At 40.0% G+C, this 27,571-nt stretch overlaps 1 protein-coding gene across 1 annotated transcript; it reads left to right on the top strand.

Moving 5' to 3' along the window:
• Positions 1 to 180: 180 nt before the first annotated feature.
• Positions 181 to 25,641, top strand: ADGRG7 (adhesion G protein-coupled receptor G7). Its single transcript, XM_048328576.1, is given in 22 exon segments — positions 181 to 286; positions 3,928 to 4,035; positions 8,942 to 9,073; positions 9,842 to 9,909; positions 9,912 to 9,953; positions 12,355 to 12,510; positions 13,013 to 13,104; positions 13,406 to 13,455; positions 13,458 to 13,523; positions 13,613 to 13,720; positions 15,382 to 15,457; positions 15,459 to 15,539; positions 16,970 to 17,119; positions 18,447 to 18,560; positions 19,888 to 20,252; positions 21,816 to 21,883; positions 22,365 to 22,378; positions 22,882 to 23,034; positions 24,031 to 24,187; positions 25,428 to 25,479; positions 25,482 to 25,595; positions 25,598 to 25,641. Coding segments are annotated over 22 exon segments (2,316 nt in total).
• The last annotated feature ends 1,930 nt before the right edge of the window (positions 25,642 to 27,571 follow it).

Below are 27,571 nucleotides of genomic sequence, written 5' to 3'. Positions count from 1 at the left end.
TTTTGAGGACCAGAGTCAGTTCCCAAGAGATAATAAACACAGAAGTTTCAAAACTCTTTTTTTGTAGGTGGAACGGAAAAGGTTAAAGTTTTATCAGTAGATGCGTAGTTAATGGTTTATCACAGAAGTATGAATGTAAAATAATCATTTCACAGCATTGCAGACAGCCTGCACTACAACATGACTTCACTCCACCAGGACAGAATTTTAGTTGGAGTTACCTGTTGTGTGGTGACTGTGACCCTTTGGGAGCTGTGTATTTGGCAACTCCTCAGGTTCAAAGGAGGTAAGAAATTATTCTACCCCATTTGAACTCTTTGGGTTCTTCTTCCTTTCCTTAAATATTTAAGCACGACTGCTGACAAACATTACATCCACATTGCATGCTTCTCAGGTGGAAATATTTTTCTCCTTACAATGATGTTTAAAGAAGCACTCCAAACTTTGTATGCTGCTGTAAAACAGAATAGGGTGACAAACAATCTCTGGAGTGTTTTTGTTGTAATGTGTACACTGCTCATGACCCCTTTGATATAACTTTGAGAAATGTCTTGACATTTTCTCACTCTTCTGGTAGAAACCGGATTTATTTTTCAAAAGACAAAAATAAACCTCTAGCTAGTATAGTAAATTGCGTTTTAAAAAGGAAATATTTACTTTGCAGATGCTTGTATGCTTGTATGCATATAGCACCTGTTCATGTTTTCATTGCAACCTGCATTGCTGAAAAATTTATTGAAAGCATATCAGAGATTTGCATTTTCTCTATCTGAAAATCAGGTCAATATACTCTTGTAAAACATTTCCGTGTGCAAACTTGGAGCAGAAAGCTGGTCAGTGGTTCCTCTCAGCAAAATACTCACTACATTGATGTGATACGAAACTATGCATGGACCTATATTCAAAATACATTGAAAGAATCAAATAGTCCTGACTGCTTGTCCAGTAGAGAGTCAGACATGATTTAAGACCAAGAAGCCTGAAGAAAAGTTTATATGAGGATTCATTAGGTTACATTTACTTTAAGAGATTTATCAGATAGTTTGTAGGGGTTGAACATAGCTGAGCCCCAGAAAGGACACAGAAGTAAACAGTGATTATTTAACATATGTCAATAATAATCTACCTTTGCTAATATGCTCAGAGCTTGGTTTGACTTGACAGAGCCAAAGCCAGATGAGATGGGAGTTAAGTCTCAGTGCAGCGTGGGGATACCTCTGCTTGTGCCTAACACAGCTGCAGGCAAAGAGCTGCTAAGAAAGGCATTTAAACTGCAGCTACTTCAGGGATGGAAAATAACTCCATGCCCATCTGGTGCACTGCTTGCTGTGTATAGTGGTAGAGCTTTTTCTTTGCTCAGATTTCAACCACAGGCACCAGCATCAACCGTTCCCATGACGCTTGATTAAAACACGCTCAACAGTTCATGGTGACCTGGTATTATGCAAGAATCGTATAGTTTTAGTTTAGAAATATATATGGTCAAAAATCAGCAGGCTTCTTGACATGATTAATGTCTGCAAAACTTAAAAGACAAAGAAGATGTTTTCTGAACCTTAAAACAAAACCAAAAGGACCCCATGATTTTAAGCCAGTGCCACGATTACTGGAGCCTGGTGAGTTACTGCATGTGTAGTAGGTGTGACTGCATTAGTCAGCTCAGGAATTTGCATTTGTGAAAGACACAAGTTTCCTTCTGAAAAAAAAAAAGCTTCATGAGACCTTGAACAGTAGGCTAAGAAAAGTTACCAGGAAGCACTAAATAGAGGCACAGTTTCGCCTGACATTAACAGGTCCCGTGAGTTGCTACAGAGGAAATCTTTCGGGGAATGCAAAGGTAAGTGAGGCTGATGCCCTTTGCTGTCACTTTCCCTTTGCTGCACGGGCTTCACTGCGGCTCTGTCTACACCTCTAGGGGTAAAGCTGAACTTTTTACCCCACAGCTGCCTGTTGTTTTTCTGTTTTGTTGCTTTCAAAGGAGTGTCAGCCCAGTTTTCCTTTCCACCTTTCCCTTTCTTTCCTTGCACTCCTTTTCAGCCCGTGACCAACATTGCCACAGCCGGCTGCAGCAGCAGCAGCAGCTCCAGCACTGCTCCCACCTGAGGCTGTTCCAGCCACTGCTCCTCCGCTGGCAGCTCAGGGTCCAGGCGTTTGCAGGGCAGCCCTGCTCCCTCCCTGGTTTTGGGATCCTTTGTGCCAGATGACCCAGCAGTCTGCCTGGCCTGGCTGCTTCGGGTTTGTGCTCACCAAGCAAGGCAGAGCCTTGGAGCTGTGCCGCAGGTTCCCCAGTGTCCTGTGGGTTCCCAGGCTCCCAGTCCAAAGCAGGGTCTCTGCCACATGGCCCCAAGTGCCACACTGTGTGCCTGGCTGGTGGGACAGTGCTGCTGGGCACTGCAGCAACAACTGCGTGATCAGACACACAGCTCCCACAGATACAGATGTTCTCCACAGCTGCTCAGCTGAGCCACACAAGTCTCAATTGCTGGAGGAGATTTCCTTTCTTTCCTGTAAGATTTCCAATGGAGAGATGATGTGTTTTGAAAAGCTGCTGGCTAGTACAGACACTACCTAGTGACACTTAGAGGTTATTCCACTATCATCAGAGACATCTGGCTGCAGTGGAGCAGAGACAGCCTGAAACACAAATGCTAAATAGCAATAACATGAGCAAGAGCTGAGCAAAGAGTGCCAAGAACAGAATTACCTCTGCCACGTGGCACAGCTAATTACTTTGCAATAATCCTCCAGTTATATGAATCCCATTAAAGAGTAAGAAGTTAAGCAATCTCTTTAGTTCAGGGAGAACATTAGAAATACACAGTGACACGTGTTCCTGGCAGCGCCATTTACTTTTGAATGTTCTGGCTTTACTCAGTTTGCCAGTGTCTCAAAACACAGGCATTAAAATATCAGATCAAATGTCAGTCCTCAAATCCAGTTTTCTGCATTATTTGAAGCCATACACTACACCCAGTGCATAGGTGTGCAATTTCCACTGTGAACCTTATTGGAAAGGATTCCAACTCCATCCTTCACTTAGGGACCTGGTGAGATTGACTGTGAGGAAATCTTGGTCTGTGGAGATCCCCCAGATCTTGGATTCATCTTTTTAAGACTGAGGTCCACCAAACCCTTCCCTGTTGCAACCCCTGCTGCAGAATACCCCTTAGCCATTCAAGATTTGTCAGTCTCTTTCTAAAAAAACCGTAACATTTTCAGAGCTCGCTGTTCACAGGAAATAACACAATATGTTCAGAAATTTCTGAGACCTGCAATTTCCCTACAGTTGCTTAGACAGTGCCTTTTCGTTTCCTGAAGCTGTGGCAGCCAGTTCAATGACTACTTTGAAGAAAACCTACTATTTCTGCCAAAAGACAGAATAAAAATTGTCACCTGTCCTGGAATGGGTATAGAGGCTATGGCAGAGATGGGGCATGGGGTTTTTTCTGTTTTATCCTATAATGCCTGTCTTAAATAATAGCATCTTTATCTGATTCTTGGAGGTGTGACTATCCATGTCCTTGTTATTGTTCTAGGCCCTTCAGCACTGGGAATCTGCAGCATTGTTTTGCCTTCTTGGTCCCATGAATTCCTGCTGAAGTAATTTGGGTTTTTTATGGGCTCAAAAGTTTGATCTGGAGGGCCACACTCCTGCTCATTCAGCATCTACACAAAACTGTTCCCACCTACATTAGTTTGGGAACACAAATTCATGTTTGGAAGCTTTGACCCCACGTTCATGCCATTGGTTTAGGGGCAAGGGACTGAGTATATGGGTGAGATTATGGGTCATATATATATTTTTTAGCTGAGGCTTCAAAAATAACATGTTTCCTTCTTTCCTTCATAAAATTAAATAGATACATTGTTTTACCTACCCATTAATGAAGATTCATATACACACAGCTTGATTCTTTATTTACACAGGCACTACAGAACCCATGGAACCTCTGTGCTTCTGTCTCAACAGTGGCAGCTGTCAGGACGGAGCCTGAGTGTGCCCAGAGGAGTAGGTGGGATCTCTTTGTCCTATAGGTCACTACAAGCCAGGCAGCATGGGCAGCTGGAATAATTTCTGGGAACCCCTTCACTTTGGGAGATCCCTGACCCTTCCTGCTGATGAGACCTGCTCAGTGGGGTCAGATCTGCAAGCAGTGCCATGCCTCTTCTTGCTTGGTGATGCCGTTTTTTTCACCCACCTCAAAGGAGTAATATATCTGGGGAAGACATTACAGGTTTCAAAAATCTGTGGCCTGTTTCTAGCTAATTTGGCTGTTGTTTGAATTCCCCTGTTTGAAGATCACAGTGATTTGAAAATCTGACTCAGACCTCAGTGACCACTGTTGCCATGTCTGGATTTGCCCTGTGTTTGAGGACACCATCCACCTCAGCACGCTGCAGGACAATGCCTGTCTTCAGCTCCTGCTGCCACTGGCGCTGGTCTTGGATGAGTCAAATTTCCTACACCTGGAATAGCACTGTCCTGGTTGACTCCCATTTCAGTCCCCTCTGCCACAACATGGCTTCTCTGTACTGCCCTGTGCTGGGAGGCTGCCAGCTCACCAAGCTGCAGGATCTCCAGAGCTGGTAAAATCCCCAGCTCATACTTTCCCAGGCCAACAACCCACAATGTGGCCAGTGTGACACACAAATACGCCGTCATGTGTCAGCTGTGCTTTTGTCAAACAATGTGACATATTTGCTCAGATGGATGTCAAAATATCTGCAGTGTATCCAGGAAAATATGCTTGGTGAAGATGGATAGGTAGACGGAAAGTCCAGGTCTTCCATGTCATTTCCCTTGTGACAGGATGGGCAGCACATCCAACAGACAATGACGGATTGAATGAGTTCACGACTGATTGGAGTATTTGGGCAAAATGTTTCAGAGAAGTTGGCTTAAATAATCATGGCTTGAATTTCAGCACCGGAAACAAAGCGTTATGATGATTCCATAACTCCCTTTGTTCACTGCTCTAGTGTTCTGTATTTGATTTGCTGTGAATTGCCTTAAAGAATAGATTTTAATAGCAACAGTTGTTAAAATGCATGAGGTAGGAATGTTTGGACAGATGCAATTAACTTGAAATCATAACAAACATTATTGAAGTTACAAACCCTGAATTTTACCCTGTGTTCCTGAGCAATGTTTATACTGTTCATCTGTCTGCTGTTCCACTTTCTTGGCACCTTCTTTAACTTGCTGATCAGTTTCAACTAAATTTACTAAGTGGTTACAGATCTTAAAGGTCTCAAAATCTTTTGAGTTTTGTACATATCAGTAGTTGGGTACAGAAGACCAACCCTATAAATATCTCAAAGAGGAAAAGGAAAGGAGACTTATGCCATCAGTAAGGAGGTGGAGGCCACATGGCCAGTCAACCCAGTCTAGTCACTAAGATGCATAAACTACTCATGACATTTGTTTCCTCTTCACCAGCTAACAAAATGGAGATGTATATTTTATGTACTGAGAATATAAAGATGGATCTAAGAGGTGAGAAGGGCTGAGACATGATGGAGCATAAAGAGCATGAGATCATACTGCTAAAGGTGTTGAGGAGGCTGGAAGAAAAGGCAGTCACGTGCTGGGAGTATGGAGGAGGTGATCTGGTTTATTGCCAGGAAAAGAGAGCGTGGCATACAGCGTAGACAACTTTTGTAACCCAGTTACTTTTGTTCCAACAATGATGAAAAATTTCCACTTGGCTCATAATTCATTGCTTTTCTACATTATGTCCTGGTTATTTTCTTTCACAAATCATGACAAAAGGCCTGGTTTTATTCTTACTTGTGGTTTGTTCTGTTTGGTTGTTTTGGTTTTTTTTTTTTGCTTTGTTTTGTTTCATTTTGTTTTGTTTTAATCTGGGTGATCCTAATGAAGTCAAAATATTTGGAATGATTTGAGACTTGCATCAGTGGGAAAATTTTATTTCAGATGGACTCTCTTTTTAAAGTCTGAAATCAAGTAGTATAAGCATATAAACCAGCCCAAAGCACTTTTGGATGAAGGCTTGAATAACTAGACAGAGAAAAAAAAAAGTTTGAATAGGTACTCCTGTATGAGTACCTATTCGTGTATGAGTGCATATGTGTTCATAGCAACTTATTCTTGGCTTTCATCCATCAGAGGGAAGGCAGGTTCACCACAAAGGCATTCAAATCCATGGGTCTAGAGAGGATTCATTCAAGACAGCTGAAAGACCTGGCTGATGCCCCTGTGGGACTCCTGACACCTATGGTGATGAAGAGAGGCCACAGAGAACTGGAAAAAGATCCATATTATGCTCACCTTTAAGAAAGGTAGGAAGGAGATCTGGGAGAACCATAAGCTAGTCAGGCTTACCTCAGGTGCTAAAAGAATTTTGGAACATATCCTCTTGGAGTCTATTTCCATGCATATGAGACACCAGAAGATCATCAGGAACAGCATGGATTTACATGCAGGATCAATCTGACTGAGTAACTGTCTATGTAGACAACAGAAAAGTAACAAGATATAATACACTTTGATTTTAGAGATGCCTTTGACACCATGTCCCTCAGCATTCTTGTTTGGTAGGTGAAGACACACAGGTTGGGTGAATGGACAACTCACTGGGTTGAAAATTACCTCAACAGCTAAACTGAAGGGGTAGCAATCAGTGACTTGATCAGGATATTGTAAAAGTAGAACAACTCACTGGTCAATAATAGGGCAGAATCATTCAGTGTCTTCATCAAAGACCTGGACCATGATACAGCACATCCACTCAGCAAGTATGCCCACAACACTGAACCTGGAGCGGGGCAGAGGCATTGCTGACACAGTTAATGGCAGAGCTTAGGTGCCGAAGATCTTGAGAAACCTGAAGATCATTCCAACAGAAACCTCACAGCATCCAACAGGAATAAGCGCCGATCTCTGTGCCAGGGACATTGGTACAGACCAGGAATTTGCTGGAACTGGCTGAGAAGCAGGCCTGCTGGAAACTACCTGGGAGTGATGGTGGATGCCAAGTTCAATATGAGCCAACAGCATGTGGTTCTCTGCAAACAAGGTGGAAGAGCAGCTGTGTTATGTGGAGGGAGACAGGTTGATGGACACTTTTACCCTGCCCCTCCTGGCACTGGTGAGGCACCACGGGGAAATACAAGCTAAGGTTTGCCACCAGCAAGCCAGGTAAACCAGACTTAGGGAAGCTGGAGAGGGTTCAGCAGGATGCAGTAAGGTCAGTGAGGGGCTTTGTCACTGTTGTCCGCAGGGACAGCGTGAAGAACGACACAGAAGTCCAGGATAAAATGGGATTATTTAATTAATTACAGATTTGTTTATGCAGCTTTGTTTGCATAACATCATTAGGTGCTTGACCATACACCTCCCAGAGTGATTGGCTGAATGGTACAGCACCCATTTCAAAATATTTTCTTCAGTGTGGAAAACAAGACTGTGCATAACAAGTTTGCACCTGTGAGATAAAGTCTTGGTTTACAAAACCCTCTACCCTGTTTTCAGCTAGCTTGCATGAGAAAGGAGACTTTCACAAGCAGCTGTAAAAAGCTGGGAAAATAAATCTGCCAGCTTTTTTAGCATCTACAGGGCTTTGGACAGGTGGCCTGCAGGAAGTATGGAAGGGAGCTGAACTTGTTCACTGTGCTGAAGAGGAGACTGAGGGCAGGGCTAACAGCAGCCTCCAGCTGAGAAGGAGTTGCAAAGACCATCAAACCCAAACCTTCTCTGCACCGCCAGAAGGTAAAGCGAGACATAGAAGTCATAAGATGCAGTTTGAGATGCTGAGATTGAGCATTAGGAGAAATGCTTGGATTTAAAAAGGTAGCGTGTCACTGCAGCATGTCTCCTGGTGAGGATGTGGAGCCTCTGTTTGGCCTAGATGCCCTCCAGAGGTTCCTTCCACCAGATTTTTGAGACACCTTGTCCTGCTAACCACCTTCTGACAAGCAAGGCTCAGGGATGGTGCTGTAAGGCAGCCTCATCTTCACAGCATCATGCATCCTTATTTGCTCATAATAATTCGTGTAGAAGGAAAGTGTCATTGTATAATGGGAAACTGAGGCCCCGTAGAAAACAAGATCCACAAAGTTAAGTAACCTGACAAGGAAGTCCATGCCAGAACACAGAGAACACTCCAGCTTTCCTAAGCCCCCTCAGAACCCTGACCATAAATATGCTTGGAGTCAGTCCTGCTAATGGGACATAGTCAGCTGAAATGTGGTCTGAATTAGCAAAAGTTAGCAAAAACAGGATATTGCAAGTCCTAAGATGAAGCAAAAAATTTTCTGCCTATGTGCGGCAATATTTTCCCCAAGTGTTTGCAGTTTTGTGAGGTAAATTTGTGTTAAGTTATAGCAGTGTGGTACATGAGAATGTAATAGGCTCCTCTCTTGGGTCAGGTCAGGGTTCACCAGGCTCATCATGCTGCTTTTAGATGCAGCCAGTATCAGCTGTGGGGTCTGGGGTGGCCAGCCTGTCCCAGTCCAGCAGACAGCAGGGCAGAAACTTCCTGCACCAGAAGCCATATCCAACCCATCGCTGTTTAGAGTCACCAAAGGACTGTTCCCCATTAGTTGTTCAAAAGTGTGTAATTTTGCCCCCCTGCTGTATTCTGTGGCATTAGGTTATCAAATCTGATTTCTGCCCGGGTATTAAGACACCAAAGGTGAGGCTTTACAATTTGTCACAAATTTTCTAGGACTAAAGCAGTGAAAATAGAAGAGATGGCAAAGAGTATGGGCTTTTAAGACTTCATTGATTTCAAAAGTATCACTTGAGGCAGCTTAGCAGCTTGGGTTTAGACAAGATTTACCTAACTGCTTTTATTTCATTTAGGGCAAAAGATTCAATGAGCTTCTATTGTCTCAGCACTATTTTATTTTTGAAAACTGATCCTTATCCTAAAAATATTTCATTTGGATATATCTATATATATTTTTTTCTGTGCAGTTAATTTTTGTGACTACAGTACTGAGACAGTGAACATTTCTGAAAGCAATATAAAAACCTTTACTTTTGAACGGATTATAGTGGGTAAATATGGTCACTCCTAAGAAAAATGTGCACCTCATATTGTGAATGGTACGTGTTTCTTTCCTTTTGCTTCCACTTCCCAAAAGTAAATGTAAGGTCTGTGAACAATGTTGGATTATTAGACCAGATGAGAGGTCTGTGTTTGAAGCCAGAACTCCATAGCACAAACTTTTCTACAAAGGTTTCTACCCCAAATGCAGAGAATTTCAGGTACACATGCTGAGATGGATCTGTGCCTGTCTGGGGCTGGGAGGAGAGTCAGCTCCTGAACAGCCTTTTAATAGAAAAACAATCTGTTTATATCCTACTATTTAGCATTAGGATTCAGGATGCTTTCCATCAACGGTGGTTCCACGACCTGTCCCAGCGTTCAGAGACTGTGTAGAGGAATAAATGCTGCATGGCTGCTCCACATGTCCTTTGCATTTCTTTCATGAATTATAAACAATGTTTTTCAGGACATGGTAAAGAGTCTTTCCGATAGCTCAGTGCTGATGCCAGTGCCCCCCAGTTAAGAGATGTGTTTCTGCAGCTCTAACATAATGAAAGCCTGTCTGACTTTGACATAAAGAATGTCAGCCACTCTGACAGGACTGTGTACATGAATGTAAAATACATGCTCTAAAAAGAACAATAAATAGTTAAATAATTGATGGTCACTTGTAACACTGAAAGACAAAATTTTACAAGCAAACAGAAAATTACACTGCATAGGGTGTCACACCCACAGAACAGTTTTAATTCCCAGTGAGGTCATGTGTATGTGTGAGAGCTTCTGTACCAAATGCGTATCTTTCTGCTTTTACAAAATTACAGATAATGCTTCAGTAGCAATCCAGACGTGCTCCAGAGAAAGGAAAAATCCTACTTTAAAGCCTCCCACCAAATTCTGAATTGTAATGAAAAGCTGGACTCCTTAGCATCACAGGTAATATTAAATTAGTATTTAAACATCCTGGGGAAAGAAAGGGGAGTGGGAATGGAAAATTGAGGCAGGAAATATATGCTATGTTCATCAAAACTTTGCAGAAAGCAAAATAAGTGACCAAAGCCTTTTCCAGTGGCATTCTTGGCATGTGTCTGCTTTGCAAATGGCCTGAATTTCCAACAGTGATCATTTTATTTTGCTTGGGCTTGCCTGGACACAGCATCCTTTTTCTTATTTCTTAACTGGCCTTCAATTTCCTCAGTCAGGTTCCCAGTTCACAGCAAATGCCTCTGAACAGAGGTGAGGCCGACCCAAGGTGCCAAATTGATGAGAACATGCAAGGGATTTGGAGAAGACTGGCATGAGGGTGATACTGACACCAACATGTTCAGAAGGATTAAGAGTGAAGCCTTTCCATTCCATCAACGTTTCTGTCCACCAAGAATCCAGATTCAAACTCTCTTGTATGAATGGCATCCATAAAATCCATAAATTCCATAAAATCCATAAAATCCCTAACCCCCTAAGTCTAGCTCTAAGGTTTAGCTCTGTGTATCTGCAAAACATGGAGAGCTGAACATGACTAAGCACATTACAGTGACTGCTTCCCTTCTGCTGCTTCTGTGTTTCATTTCCTTATCACTAGCCCCAATTGAAAAAAAAAAAGAAAAAAAGAAAAAAAAAATACACCAGGTACTGTCCCTTTAAATAAGAGAAGTCCCTTTTCTCGCAGATTTTTGCTTGACTACTGTACCTTCAACCCAATGCTTCACCCGCTTGGATCCTTTCCTGAGAAACCCTTGAGCTCAATTTTACATTTTCCCAGTACATAACCTTCACTAAATGGCTCAAAGTAATATATAATATTAGCAGTATCTATTTCTAGTGCCAGTAAGGTGTGACCTATGGGTTTTCTGCTGCCATCAGTAATGTGGGGTTTTGTTGGGAGCTGTGATGTCGGGCTGCCCTCTAGTGAGCTGAGGGCTGCTTGGGGATCTGGGGAATGGGAGGAGGAAGTGCTCATGCTAGTGATCCAGAGACCAGGTTTAAAAGGATTTGATTACTTTTAAATTGAAATATTTACCTTGAATCCAAGGTCATGCTAAAAGTCATAAGCAAGAACAGTGAACACAGGTGTTCATGATGTGCTGTTGGTCCATCATGCATAGGCAGATGTTTTCAAGTCAAATAATATCATCTCCAGTAATTATAAAAGCAAATTTCCTTCCTCCCTGTGCAACACATTCACTTTTCTTAGCTACCATTCCAAGCTTTATCAACGCTTCAAAGCTGCGTGATAGAATTAATCTTGATTTTGGTAGCTTCCCAACATAAATAATTTGAGAACAATTCAGTTATTGAAGCAATTCAGTAGAGATATTCATTGGCAGTATTAAGAAATAGAGGACTTCACCTGATGACTGGCAGATTTTCTGTCTCTTATTGTTATCTAGCTACACCTTCACATATCATATATCATATATCATAAATCATAAATAATATATCAAATATCATATATATGATATATCATATATATCATATATATGATATATCATATATCATATATCATATGACTCAATTTCCTTTTATGTTTAGACTCTTAAGATGCAACAGACATGTACTCCATTCAGTGCTAACTAACTCAAACTGGACCCAGCCAGTGCTTATAGCAATTCTTACTAGTATCTCCAGAAGAAGAATATTTTATTGTTTTGTTGGTGGTTTTTTTAATATTTATTCCAAGCTGACACTGTATAATGTGCTGAAATGAGGATAATGTACTCAGTGCAGATTATAAGCACTGTGTTGGGAGGCATGATTGTTCCAGGGGACATTTCTCAAGTTCCTCTGATGGCCTTTCAAAAAATCCTGTTGTAGTTATTTAAGGAACAATGAAAAGTGTACAGAAGTTTATAGACTCAGAACTCAGTAACCTCAAGACAAAGGAGAGGTCCTGCTGCTACTTCATGGCAAGGTGTGGAGAACAATGGGGCCAGGCTGTTCTTCAAGGTGTGCAGTTTTAGGATGAATGCCCACAGAGTCAAGTGGCAATATGGGAAATTCCAGTTAGATAAGAGAAAATTTTTCTTCTTTACACTGCTCAAACAAGAGCAGTTTTCTGAGGGAGGTTGTGGATATTCAAAGTGAGTCCCTGAGAAGCCTAGTTTCAGGCCCTGCTGAGCTAGGGGACCTCCAGGGCTTCCTTCCAACCCAAGATACTCCATGAATTCATGAAAACAATCTCTAGGGAGAATTTGCAAATAACATGTACTTGACATTAACATAAACATTTTAGATGGCCAAATACTTGTATATTTTTATTTTCTGTGAGAATGTTATGAGGTGGTGACTCTTTTTCCGTTTTTCATTTTGTTTCTGTTGAATGACATTTTCCTCACAGGTTGAAACTGCATGCTCCAGCAAGGTTTCAGTTATTGCAAATAACACTCAAATCCTCACCTCCGTGCCAGACCAACTGACCAGAGAGAACATCACTGCTGCTGCAAATATAGCAGCACAGATTATGAAAAAGCCAAATGTTCCAGAAGACTTTCAGGTGACTTCTGTGAGGACTAAAATAAGACTTGTGGGACTTAATATTTGGGATATCAATTCTGTCCCCCCTCTACCAGCAGAAAAGACACTGTCCTTTTTCTTAACTGTACATAACACTACAAACAATGCTCTAATTTTGCCATTTAACAGAGTTATTTAAGCATCCTTGAGCACATACTTGTGGAATCACTGTTGGGTCTGTTCGCAGAGCGGAGTGTAAATTTATCAGCTGTTCAGATGTATATCTGAAATTTTAATATGAGCACCATTTAATGTTTAAGTTGATAATTTAATCCTTCTTAAGTTAATAGAAGTGTGGAATTTACGAACCCATTGGCACAAAGCTTGTGGTCTCTTGAATGGCTTCCTTTGCTTTTCTACTCTGTTGTGTACTTTCAAGCAATGCTTGTTAAGTGTTCTTACTTTGCCCATTCAGTGTGTAGCACATGGGGTGATTTATTCAACTGCATTTGAATATTGCCTTTTTTTTCCGCATGTCTCAGGCATCTGTGGCAGTAATGGCTACAGCGAGTCAACTCTTGGATGCCAACGAAACAGAATTCATCCACAGTAATCTTGTCAATGCTACAACAAGGTAACTTCAGCTTTTGCCATTTTCTTTAGATGCAGTCAACAGCATTTCCCTTTCTGTTTAGGTTGAAAGCAGTTTGTGAACAAGTCAAAATATTTTTAGCTTTCAACACCAATGTTTAATTTCCAATTTCCACCAACATACACATTGCTGGATTCTTCTGCGTTAGAGAAAGGGTATGGATAGGAAACAAGGAGTGCTTCCCACTGGAGAACCAAATCAGAGAGGAAGCTCAGAAACTGAACCTGTAGTTGTATAATAACAAATAATGATAACTTTTATCCCACTCATTATTTTGATGCAGCCTCATGAAAACAATGGAGGAATTTTCTTTGACTGGCAACATCTCACAGCCAATGTTGCAATCCAGTCTGCTCCACTGAAATTAGGGTCCTCTATGATTCTGTTTTTGGCACAGAGAAGTAAGTCCTGTGGGTTGTTGGATTTACCTGGACACAGCAGTATGAACCATAAATCCTAACTCATACACTGCTAATGGTGGCAAATATAGCACTGGGAAAGTATCAGACAACAAAACTAGAAATACAGGAAAATGTTCCTGGGCTGATTGGTGGCCTCAGTACTGAAGTTCAGATACTGTTCAACATTTTAAGTCACAGTAAGTTCTTTCTTCTTTTGAAAACTGCAGCTGGGAAAATTTTTAATGAATATTCACTAAAAATCTCCTTTGGGGAAAAAACCCCTTAGCTGGTTGGTTTTTATGCATGCTGACGCCTGGTACAAGAAATGCACGTGTCAAATGAGCTGGATAATCTTATTTATAGAAGAATGAAAAAGTACATGTAATGGCTAGAATGCTTTTGGTGTCTGGGACTTTTTCAGTTGTTTTGTTTTCTAAAATTGAGAGTGTGTTGAGTCTTTGTCCATACCTCTACAAACATTGAGATCAAGAACCAGTACATATTTACTTTGCCTGAAATCTGAATATATCAACCATTTCAACTAAAATTACTACTACTGTCAGGTGTCAGCCAGGACATCCACATCCTACCACCTGCAAATTGGATTACCCACTTGGGATTTTTCCAGATGTCCACTGCACTCTGCAGTGCTCAGAGGATAAATTGGTATTGACCAGGAGAGGAAAAAAGAAAAAGGTTACAGTTCCTCTGCTTCATTTGCTTCAGAAGCTGGTGGGTGTGGGAGAGCTGAGTTTCAAACATGCGTTTCTCTGACATCACAAGAGTTTCACACCAGGCACCAGAAACCAGCAGACTTGTCCTCAGTCTCTCCATGTAGTGTCAGTAACACTGAGACATCACAACAGTATAACAAAGGTGAAGTTAGTAGAGCACTTAGACACCATAATGGTAAACAAGCCCACAGGGAAATGAATAATTCAGTCCTCTCAGCAGGATTAGAATAAGATGTGAAGAGATAAACCAAGTAACCTCACACACCCAGCACTGACAATAAAAAATCACTGAATAACTCATTAACTGTTCACTGCCACTTCTCTTCACTGTTTCAGACAACAATACTGTGGAAAAACAGTGTGATCATGTAATTAAAGCCTTTATCATAATGCCAGTATCACATAACAGTCCCCTCAAGACAGATAGATGTCAAAAGCTTGTCTTAAAAAAAGTCCCAACAGATTTCTTCAATATTAAGTGCACATTTATGATATTTTCTTGATATACAGTTACATTAGTCTCACCTGATGATCAAATCAGAGAGTGATCAAATCAGTCCCTCTTGATCTTAAAAGCATAAAATCAATAACAAAGTCTATTATATAATCCAGGATTTTGCTTCCTCACTTAAGCTACAGTTGAGTGATTTAAATAATGTAGTGAACTCTAATTTGCTAGAAGTGTGCAAAAGAAACGCAGTCAAAAAGTGGGATCTGAAGGCAAAAAACCAGGCAGTGTCCTCTGACTTCTCACTAGCAGTAAACGTCCCTGGTGTGACTATTTCTTATTCAGTATTATTAAAAGTCTGGCCATTTGGACTGTGTGTATATATTGGCATTAAGGATATTATTTTCCTCATTTACCAGTGTTTTCCCCCAGAAATGACATTAAGAGAATGGTAATAACTATTTTCACACCCCACGTCAGCAAAAATTGAAGATGTCTCTTGACATTCACGGGAAGAGCAGCCGTTCTCTACTACTTATATGGATTCTAAAAAAAAAATCTGAACAAGAATCTGTAAATGCTGAATGCGTGCGACAGCATTGTGTAGGCTTCTCCAAAAGCACCAGCTTCTCTCATACCTGCCATCTATACCTAGTTTTCTCTTTGCCTTGCAAAGGTTCATCAGACAGTGGCAGAGTTGGATTTGTCCTGTACCAAAATGACAAACTCCTCCTGTCCACGGTTTATCAGAGTCTCCACAGTTTCTAAACGAGTCATCTCTGGCAATATTGATGGTGGAGTAGCCAGCAGTGCTGAAATAGCCTTCAATCCCAAGGTGAGAAACACCATGGCCAGTTTGAACCACAGGCTGCCCTGGCCCTGCTGCATTCTTCAGGACTTAGGGAAAGAGATTCCAGCAGAGAGGGGGTTGGGGTTTTTTTGCTTTGGTTTTTGGCAATAAGCAATTGACAGAGTTTGTGGGATGTATACTGATACAAGTGAAGCGTGCTTAGATAATGTGGCATAGAAAATGTTCTTCAACTTCTGTACTAAACAGCTGATATTACTGACTCCGTACTGCTAAACTGGGACCTTTGTGAGCAAAACTGTATTCCATAAAATGTTATAGGTATGCCAGAGTGGATTTGTCCTAGGGTCCATTAGTCCTATATCAAGAATGAAAAACCAGGTCTCTGGAGGACAGTCTTTCTCTCCAGAAGACTACCAAAATCTTGGAAAACAAGAAAAAGTCAACATGACTGGCATAGTTCAATATGCATATTAATGTGGGGAATGTTCACTTTTCATGCTATCTTTTAACTCCTACTTCCAGTTAAAACCATTGTGTGCTTTGACTTCCTCCACGAGGAACTGATTCCAGGTGTTACTACTTTCTTGCAGGAAATGCTCTTATGTGAGTGTCCATTTGCCAAAACCCCAACATTTTTAGATAATTTGCATTCATGTTTGGCATGGTTTCTCCAGAAAACAGTAGTTGGCTTCTTCTTACAACATTTAACAAAGCTTTTAAGGTCAAATAAATACATATGACAGCTCAGTAATCATCACCATGGAACCATACAGATAAGTGATGCAGGAAATGTGTAATTTCTAAGGAAATTAATGAAACAAACTTATAATTGATTTTTTTACTCCTACTTTTATTCATAATTTTAAACAGAACTACCTAATACCATGAATGGTTTTGTTCACTTCTTATTTGCACTCCAAGCTGCTTGTTGCTCATTAAAAAGTGGTTCTAATTGCAGTACCCAGCAGAAGTTTGTTGTCTGAAAATGACTGCATTTGGTGTATGAATGCCTGAGCACCACTGTGTGGCAGAAGTGGTGGGGTGGGTTTATCGTTTATCATTGTTTGCTTCCTGTTCCAGTGTGGATCCAGCTCCGGTTGGCAGTAACACAGTGCTACCACAAACTGAAAGCTGTTGTTTGGCTTACACGGAATTCAGCTGGCAGTTGTTTAATGCTGTGGGAGTCAGTGGGAGCCTGAATCCTAATTACCTGAACAAATCACAGGAATTGGTAACTTAATTGGCAATCTTAACTGAGAAAGGCATATAAAGCAAGTTTAAAATGCCAAATATGCTGTTATTGATATCATTCCTAAGGTTTACTGGAAACCCATATATCCCTTGGTAGGCACCAGCTTCCCTTTCAAAATCAAATCACTGTCAGTACACACTGTTTGCTGGTGCCATCTCTGTGTTTCTGTAGACCCTTTTCCCCTTGCGATCCCAGTCCCTGGTACGCCACATCCGAACTGCAGCTGTGTGATCACGCCTACGTCGTTTGGGATTACACTCGAAATGACTGGAGTACCGCTGGCTGTGCAAAAGGGAGAGACCAGTTCTTGAGATGCAGGTGTAATCACACCACTAATTTTGCTGTTCTGATGATAGGGCATCGTCTTTTCTTGAATGGGAAGAGTCCAGGGTTGTTTAATGTTTTTGGTTGGTTGGTTGTTTTTAACTCTAAGACCAGCATGGCAATAGAAGGGCATAGGTGCGCTCAGCTAGAACGCACAGGAGTTTAAGATGTCCCCATGTACTTGCTTCTGCCCCACGGCAGATCCGGCAAATCGGGCAAGTTGTGCCCAAGCTGCTGAATAGCCAAATGTGTTGGCAAGTCCTGGCTTCCTCTGACACGACCTGTGGCTGTGCCACCTGCTTGTGCAGCTCCATAGCAGGGAAGGGCTGGCCTAATTCATTCCCCTTGCTCAGCTGTTGTAGCCTCCAGCTCTGCACCTCCATTGCTGCAGCTGGTGGCTGAATGAGGGTTTGTCTAAAGGCTAAAGTGCCCCCAGATGAACAGTAGAGTAGCCTGGAATCTGGTCTAGCTCTGGCACTGCCTTGTGCTGGGTAAATAACTCAGAGGATTTAGCATTAACTACTCCCTTTGCTTATATGCTTATAAAAGCACTTGCTCTGTAAATATTAAGCTTTCAACCGTAAAGTTTTATACATTGCCCTCTTGTACTAACAAGACTATTTTGGAATGATTGTCTGTTTCTGACGTTTGTTATTCTTTCAGTATTTATTTCAGCTTCTCTAAACAAAACACACCCTGGATAAAATCACGTATCTGTGGTCACTAACTTCAGCATGCCAGCATTTCAGAGTTCATTTTTACCGTCTTCACAGAACAGCATTTCCATATTTTTACTATTTATTTGTTTCTGTATTTCCCTTTATGTTATGCATGTCCTTTTTGCACAAAGTGACTTCTAACAAAGATTCCCATCTGTTTATGCAAACACAACAGCATTTTCTGTTTTGCTGAATACATTTACATTTACTTGCTGCTTTATTGTCGCTATACAAACATAGACTGGTTTCAATTTATAATTCTTTGTAACATCTTACCTTAAGAAGATCAAAAGAAGAAGTCAAAATTTAGAATGCTCACCAGCATGAAAAGTTAAAAGCTGCTTTGTCCAGTCTGTGTCACCTTGCATTTTAAATGCATAATTTTATCTGCTATTTTGATGAATACCCGATCAGCATTGTTAAATCTCTTTTTGGTGTTCTTCACAAATTTCTCTAGTTTTGGAGTTTTTTATTATTTTTATAATCATTCTGTGTGATCTAAAAATTCTGGCAATGGCTAGCAATAATCAAACTTTACTAGAACATTCTTGTTTCTATGTGCAACTAAAAACACAAATTTCAGAAAGAAATTTATCTCTTCTCATCTGATATAACTGATACAATTTTATTTTCTAGGCATTTCAGATCAAATATAAATATGCAAAGCCTTTGGATAATATTTCTTATACTGGAGTTGGATTGTCCATGGCTGGTCTGGTTATTACAATTTTGTTTCAAACACTCACTAGGTAAGAGGGAAGATGTTAAACTGCAAGTGTTTTGCACTAAGTTACAATATTCTGCTCTGCATGTAGTTTGAGAAAACAATTAAAAGTAGTCAGTTTAGACCATATTGCAATATTATTGATTAGCAAATAGTATTTTTAAAAATAGCTAAATCACATAGCATGGCTTGGTACCTGCTTACACCTCTGTTACTGCCCTGGCCAGGCACTGACAACACAGACCCAGAGTGCTATTATCGTTACAAAGGTCTGTGATACATGTTGAGATTTTCAGTTCACTATCTCAATACTAGGTTTTAAAAATGTGTCACAGTGTCCCACCACCAGCGTGACCTCTCCCCATACCCCAGTACTACAATGTGTAAACAGTTATCTTTTTTCTAGCTGGTAGCTGCTTGTGTTACTGTTAAATTGTGAGTGACTTAATACAAACACAATTGCAGCAAATTGCCTTGATGGATGTGCTTGTGATTAATGGTGTCCTGTGATTCCCCTCTGAACAACGAGCAAATTGCCAGCAGAGCTGTAGTTACAATAGATGAATGCATGTTTCTCATCCTGCTTGTGCTAATGTAGATTTGGAACAATTCCATCGAGGTTATTGTTTTAAAGATTGTAGGAGCTTCCAGACTCTGCCTTTTAAATGCATTTATTTATGATACTATTTTATATAAATAAATACATACATATATATGCATAAAAATACACATTTATACATATGCATACATATACGGTATACAATATATATCATGCCAAGGGAGGTGGTGGAGTCACCATCCCCGGTGGTGTTTAAGGAAAGACTGGACATGGCACTCAGTTCCATGGTCTAGTTGATACTGGTGGTGTTTGGTCATAGGTTAGACTCAATGATCTTGGAGGTCTTTTCCAACCTCATTGATCCTGTGATTCTGTGATTCTGAGACAAGACAAAGTTTGGAAGTTGAGGTTTATTATTCTGTTGCACTTTGGAGGATAGTTAGAAATACTTGTTTTATGCTACTTCACTTCTTAACACCGAAAAAAAGGATTCCAAAAAGAGCAGAGGGGAAAAAAATAAAATGCATCCCAAACTGCTGTCAGTCAAGGCATAGTCCTAAAAGATGCTGGGTATTCTGTGTTCTAGTCAAAGTCAGACAAAACTGATAGATTTGTTAAGCTGTCTGAGAGTAACATTGGTGTAATTCTGCAAACAAGTTATTTGTTTTGGTTTCTGTCTGTATTGAAGTTTGTACTCTAGCTTGCTTTTAGTATAAATGAAAATGAGAAAATATTTTCCAATTTTTCTTATTTTTCTCTTCCTTTTTTCTCGTAAACATATTCCTACCAATAGGAAAACTCAAAAGTTATCCGTAATGTGAATGTTAGTGAGCCTCTGCTTTTCTATGCTCATTTTTAACATCATCTTCATCTCTGGAATCAAAAACCACACTGCCAGGAAGTGCAGCAATGATATCACCAGATGCTACCAGCAATACCTTCCTTGTGATGCCACCAGTAACACCTTACTCACCTCTGACAAGGGGGATCCTCCTGCAGACTCCTGGTGCACAGCTGTGCCTGCCCTACTGCACTATTTCTTGCTGGCAACATTTCTGTGGTCAGCACTCAATTCTGCACAGTTGTACTTATTGCTGCTCAGAGCCATCAAGCTGCTGCCTGGACACTCCCTCGTAACCATGTTAGTAATTGGATGGGGTGAGATTTAAAGTTATCCATATGGCAACTTTTACAGTACAGAGTACATTCAGGGAGAGTTGTAAAGACAGGAGATCAGCAGAGAGTAATTACAATCAGTGTCTCTGGGTTAGTGCCACGTGATTTATTATCTCCTGTTGCTGCTCACACTACTGGTATAAACTGAGCTTGTTTTCATTGTCCTAATAAAACACTGAAACTGATAGCTTGGTCACTGGCACAGCAACACAGGCCTGTTGGGTGCAGGAGAAATCTTCACAGTAATCAAGCATTCAACAATCTGCTTCTGGAAACTAAGTAAAAAATCTTTCAGTTATGGTGATGTCATATGTGGACTTAAATTCCTGATGTAGAGATTCCCAGCCAGAGCCTTGAATACATCCAAAAGCAATGAGTGACTGATATTATTTGTTATATATTATTTATTAATAAACAAAGAACACATTCTAAAGTCAGTACAGCAGTTAGCAACAACACTGCAGACTGAAAGGGAAATGCAAAGTACCCGGAAAATGGAAAAATTCAGATAGATGCTCACTAGGTAAAGTGAAAATCTCAGCTTGTTTCAAGAAACTCTTCTAATGCAGTGTACAGGAACACCTGTCTTTTCCATGTTGTGTATTCAGCTTTTGTGTTGTACTGTTTCTGATGGCACCCACCAAGCAGTTTTCAATCCTCATTGTTCCATTATTATGCCTTGCATTTGTAGAGGCAATTCCTCTGAAACATTTAGAATTCGGACTGCACATGCAAGCCAGGAAAAGTTCAGCAAAAACTGCCTGGCTACGTGGCACTGTGCTCCCTCCATACGTATCTGCATGACAACACAGCATTATGTTCTTCAGTGTGTCCTGTGACAAGTCACACACATCCAAACCAGCATGATTCTGACTCACTGCTTTTGGATCTCTTTTGAGAGCACAGTAAATGCATGGCAAGCTGGAAGGTCTGTATTAGGGATGAAGAAGGAACAGACTTTAAGGAGCATGTTTATTACCCAAACAAAAAATTGTGCATGGGGTTCCTCTCCATGAGATGTGCTGCCTAGGGTGACCTGGGAGGCAGAGACGTGGAAGACAAGAAGTGAAGCAAAGGCACTGAGGAGGCAAACCTGCACAGCCAAGCTTCTTGCAGGGCGAAAGTTACAGTCTGCATCAATCTGGTATGAAATGCAATGGTGTCTGGTGCAGAATGTTCTTAAATTAGTTTCTCACTGCTGACCAGAAGTTAGGGTTGCACAGTTGTGATAAGGGAGCCCACTACAGCCCAGGAGGGAGCTTGCTCTTTCACCATTGGTGTTGGCTCAGGAAGCTCTGTTGAAACTCTTTGATGGCAAAAAATCAGCAAGTCATGGACATGAGCTGCCCTCAAAAAAATAGTGCTCACAACCCTCAGTCCTGCTTTTTGTCTAGGCTACAGAAAACCCACTTAACTTAGTACAGTGCAGGTGAAACATAGCTCTTAAAATCTATGAAATTTCAGAGGCAAGGAGCTATTTGTGTGGGAGGGAGGTATGCCTGTGCAACCGAACAATAAAATGCTAATGTCTCTCTTATTAATTAGGAATCCCTGCCGTAGTAGTTGCAGTAACACTTGGAGCAACTTACAGAGAAGGAAAAGCTCTAAACTACTGACTTCTTCTTCTAGGAAGAATTTTAATTTCACGTATTATTACAACACTTGCTATCCCCATGCCTTTTGTGATGGCTTATTATTAATACAATTCTAGATGTACTGTTGGTACACTATTTTGTACATCTAAGTAGTCAAAAGAAATAGAAGTCTTCACTTAACCTAGACATTCACTAGAAGGAAACACATTTTCTCCTCACTAAGGATTTAGGGTACTGAATCTACATCTGCCTTGAATCCTTCTGCAAGACTGTGCAGTCCCCTGTGAGTTGAAGTGTAAACTGTGGACACCCTTAGCCTAACTGATACCCCACCCCTTCATCTCAGTACCTACATTTAATCCTCACATTTATTTAAAATCTGGCCATAATAACAATATACCTATTTGCCCAGTGTTTTTGGCATAGGTATTCAAGTGCACACATACCAAAGTAGGCTATCAGGCTTGCAGTGTACCTTGGAGATAGTGGATGATAGAAAAGAAAGACAGACTTGTTTAGGAAATGTAAACACAAACCCCCTTCCAGATGGTGGTCATGTTGTGATACTCATTTAGGGCGTGTGACTTCTAATTTGAGATTATTTGAAAATGAAAAAGAAAAGAGGTGAAGGTTATTACAGGATAACCCTGTTTTTCTGAAGTTGTCCCTGTTTCTTCTTCAGCCTTTGTGCATTAGGTCTGCCCTATTATTCTTTACTATAAAATATATCCTAAAGATAAAGGTGCATGTGGTGGCCAGATATCTATTTGGTTATATTGTACCTTATTATTTCTCCATGTCGTTTGTTTGATGTATCATTTTGCATTCCCAGAGAAGCATGATTGAAAGCCCTCATTTCTCAAGGAATGGCTGCCTTTCAGAGCTAAGTTAATAAGACCTATAAAGCACTGTAAGGTCTTTCAGGATGAAAAGTGGAATATTATTCTGTTTTGTTTTGGTATTCTGAATAATGTATCTGAAGTATCTTTTGAACCTATCTCTCTTTATATTCAAAGTTGATGGCTTGCAGCACTGGAACAAAATCAGAATCTCAGAGTGCAAAAGCCCATATTGTGGTCATTCCTCTTGACAGTAGCACTCCTGCTTCACATCTTGATCTTCATCAAAATCAGCATCTCTGTGATATTGAAGAAGACAAATTTGATAAGGTGAGATGGCACAGGACTCCTCATATCATTCAGCAAATTTATTCCTCAGTCTCTTGTCACCAGCTCAGACTTTCTTGTCACAAACTCAGATTTTTTACAAAATCTTTTATTTTAAAGAAATGTATAATTTAAGCAGGCAGAAAATGAATTCCATTTGTTACAATGGGTTGGACTTTGTTCAAGACAAGTGCATATCAATGAACACATTTCAGGCTTTTGTCCCCCTTTTTGGATTGCAGTGTCAGTCGACTTCAATGACAGTTATTCCCAATTTAAATCCATAAAAGTGAGAGAAGAGTGGGTCTAGCCAACTGAGAATTATGAATTTCTCAGCACAGACAAACACCATGCCAGTTCTTGAGTAGCTTGAAGCAGATTTACTTGCTCAGTTTTACATCAACACTCCATGTATTGTCACAGGCTGAATGTCACAAACCCTCAGTGTACACTGTATTATTTTAAAAAGGATTGCTCTAATTTTTATTAATCCCATGGGACTGATCCATTCAATAAAACTTTGTACCATCTCTTCATTTCTCTATGTACGATTTTCATGGTTGGAGCAAACAAAATACCTTACCTCTGAGTCTGTTCAGGCTTAAGAGAAACTGGATATTCAGACATCATGGGCAGCTAATTCTTATATTGAAAATTAAGTGCATTTGCATGAACTTATAAGCATTCTAAAAAACTTATAATAGCTAACATGCTAATTTTCAATTGGCTTGGTAAACATCACTTTTTAAATTAAAACCAGATACATCCAAGCTGCATACTCTAAACACAGACTAGTCTGATACATTTGGTTACATTTATTTTTCTGGATTTCTTCTCCAAATGATACATCAAACAAATGTAGGGAAGTGTATCTTCTCAACTCACCTTAATCATATCTTTTTGCAATACAGCCCAAATATATAGAAAGTTTAAAGCTCAAATAGATATTAAATGGTATAGAGAAAGAATTAATAACTTCTTGTGTCTTTCTGCTTCTAGGAATAAAAAGGATTCATTAATGAAAAATATGATTAGCACTGTCTCTATAGTGATAGTGCTTGGGATCACCTGGATGATCAGCTACCTCGTTTTAATATGTCATGAAAAAACAAGTCTTGCTTTCAGCTATTTGTTCTGCATTTTGAATGCTACCCAGGCAAAGTATTTAGCAACTCTGAGACCAATAACTGAGATTTGAAGAAAATAATAATGAGATTTATTTGTTCTACAGTTTGATACAGTATGGGAACTTGTTGGAAAGCAGTTATAGGGATTCAGAATTTTTGTTCAGAAAGAGATGCTGGTCTGTCACACATAAAACATAAAACTCTTCCCATTGTACAAATCAAGGTGGGATTTTATTTCAAGGTCAGCACTGAAAAGACTGTTCTGTCTGGGTGTCTTCTCTTACACCAAATCATATATAAAATTATTTTCAGAAAGAATAGCAGGAAAAAATTCTTCTGCATTAGTTGTTGGAAAGAGCCCCAGGGAAGTAACAAGAGCTTCATGGCTTGAGGCTTTTCAAACAGATACTGAAAAAAAGCCTTCAGGAAAGTGTCTGCCTCTTCTTTCCCCCCACAGCCCTGCTGGATTCCTGGCTTTGTATTCCTATAAATACGTCCCTTCATATAAGGCATATGCAGTACTAGGAGTAATGGATTCTTCATTATTACACCCCTGGCTATTTTCTATAAAACAGCTAACTGGAAATATGTGAAAATCCACCCATCCCCAAACATTAAGTTGTTTATTATCCTTTTAATCTACTGAAAACTGTGTGCCTGTACACCAGTGATGATCAGATCTGCAAACTCTGTGGAAAAAGTCCCAAGGTGATCATACCACACTGATGGACAGATTATGTCAAGGATTTAAAACTGAAATAATGAAAAGGAAACAGACATCCATCTATTTAAAAGCATGAGCCGGTTTTTTTTGTTTTTTTTTTTTTTTTTTTGACTCAGGATTCTGCTGCTTAATCCTTGAAATGAGAATTTAGAAAACCAGGTATAGAAATATTTAAGTCTTTATTCACTCTGTGTGAGTCTGGCTGAAGTGCTGATACGGCACACCACATTTAATGCTTATGGCATCCTCAGCCAGGTCTTACCTTCATCCTATCCAGCTGAGGGTAATAATATGATCCTGAGACAGACTCCTGAGACATGCTAACTAATCCATTACAATGTGCAAATGAGGTGCCTATAGCTGGGAATCACCTACATGGAATAGTTTTCCTATTGAAAGTGCTTCCTGTATTTTAAGGTATTAATGTAATTGTTAACAGTTACCGAAAATCATTTTATGGTTGTTTTTCGAATCAAGTCACATTGACTAATCTTTTCTGGTTTTAACAGCAAAATATTTACTCCACACTTTCTCCTCCTCTACAGGGACTCCAGATTTGTATTCTGTGCACTTTCAGAACACCACTCTTCAAGAAAAAGTTTCCAAAGTGTTTCTTGTTTTCCAGGTACCACTGTATATGCATTCAAAACCATAAAATATTTCAAAATCACAGCCTGAAAAACATTCACAGGATACTTTCAGATCAACCCAGATCTTTCGGATAATATTTCCTTGTCTACCTTCCCTAACCAGAACTAGAAACCCGCAGATATGTGAAATGCAATGCTGCATTTTTCATGGTTTGTTTCATGCAGCTCTCACAGGTATCTTGAATGATGGCCACAGTTCCTCAGCTGCATGTAGCTGGAAATAGATCATAAGCTGAGACCACGGGGAGCCAAAAGCGGGACCACGTGCTGGCAGGACAATGTGACTGCAAACCAGGCAGGCAGCACCAGAGCCTCTTGGTGATTTGTACTCCAAGGTCTTTGAAAGGACCTGAGCTAATCAGTTTTATACTCCAGTACAGATGTATAGAAGTTGCTCTATTTATGCCCTTTGTATATTCCAGGCCTGCTGAATGTGGCCAATGCACTGTAGCTCTCCTCTCCCTTTCATAAGTAAAAATACAATTTAATTAGAAACCAAAGGGTAAATCAACAAGCAGCATAGTTATACATACACTGTGCATTATACATGAGACTTTGAGTGTCTTCATAGAAGTGTTTGATCAGTCCTGAAAAGTCCTCCATGTCTTAGAAACCCATGCTCTCTCTTATGAGGCAGAAAACAAGTGTTCTGTAGTGTTGATAAGCCTCCAAAAAGAGCAGTCACATCAGGTACAAGGCTGAAATTCATCATTACTGCTCCAGAAAAAGGAGAGAAGGTCATTAAAAGTTACCTAGGATAGGTAGTTCACACTTTTTATTTTTTTGGACAGGAAGTTCATTTATCTGTGGGCATCCATTTTTTGCTTCTAAGTCCAATGTATAATGCTTGTTTTTGGCAATTCCTTCAATTTCCTTGAGAAATTTTCCTTTAGAAATTTGTGTGGTTTAGGAAGGATGATACTTGGTTGTGTTGTAAAACATAGCTAGGCACTATGAGGATGGCTCCTCAAGTAAGTGATACTATTTCTAATCACTGATATTTTTCCCCACAAAGAGAAGTATTCTCTAAAGAACATCCCATTTAATTTTGAATATCTCTTTTAAAAAACTAATAAAAATATTGTTTCCATATTATCCCAGAAAACAATCAAAAGTCCCAAGAAGAATTTGAAGTATTGAATTGGAAATGTTGACTTATTTTAATAATCAAGCATCCTGTCTCTAAGTATTTCAGATGTGAATAAAATCCTGTTATAGCCAACACTGAACATGTCTTGCTTAATACAAAACATTTTCAGAATAGCCCCCCCACCCTCCAAATTATATATTTTATGGCTTTTTTTTCTTTTATCTGGGGAATCCTAATTTCGGAAATTGAACAAAGTAAAATGATCTTTTTCAGGTTATATGCTAAATTGTTACAGGAACAATAGTTCAGCTCTTATCTACACGTGGAATATATTTATCTTCATAGTGTAGTGAACTTTGGTATTGTTTGTGATATGTAGACTTTAGGGATCACAAAGTTTCTTGTTAAAACCTTGGAAACACTGCTTTGATAAAGAAATGGATTGGGGAAGGACTGAATCATCAGTACAAAGGTATGAAATATGAGCGGCAGAAAGTATAATCTTGTCCAGTTTTCCAGATCTTTCCCATATTTTTTAAAGCAAAGATTTTTTCATTAAAAATACCCAAATATTTTCTGAATACTTTGTAACAGTTAGCAAAGAAGCCTCCTGAACCATGCTCCTCCTCCTCCTTGAAATGTTTAGAATAAAAATTTGTATCGTGTTCCTCTTTTCTCACTTCTATTTCAAGTTCTCACCTCCATTTTCAATCTGCTTACTTCTTGTTGGACGCTCCTCAGGCAGGGACAGAGCTCTCAGCAAGGACAAATACTACAAAAATCAAACAACTGGCATTTTTCTTGTCCTGGCAGAAAACACTATTTGGAAGCTTTGCTTTTTAAGATACTAAAGGAAAAGGTGTCTTTTCAGAGGCATCTTTAACCCCAGGAAATAACTAAGCACAGTTGTGCTTTAGATTGCTCTGCATAGGCACCTCTCTCATAAGTA

This window comes from Corvus hawaiiensis, chromosome 2 (genome assembly GCF_020740725.1).
Source record: "Corvus hawaiiensis isolate bCorHaw1 chromosome 2, bCorHaw1.pri.cur, whole genome shotgun sequence".
Lineage (NCBI taxonomy): Eukaryota > Metazoa > Chordata > Aves > Passeriformes > Corvidae > Corvus > Corvus hawaiiensis.
Note: the sequence above shows the minus strand (reverse complement) of the source record. Positions and strands in the feature narration are given on the sequence as shown.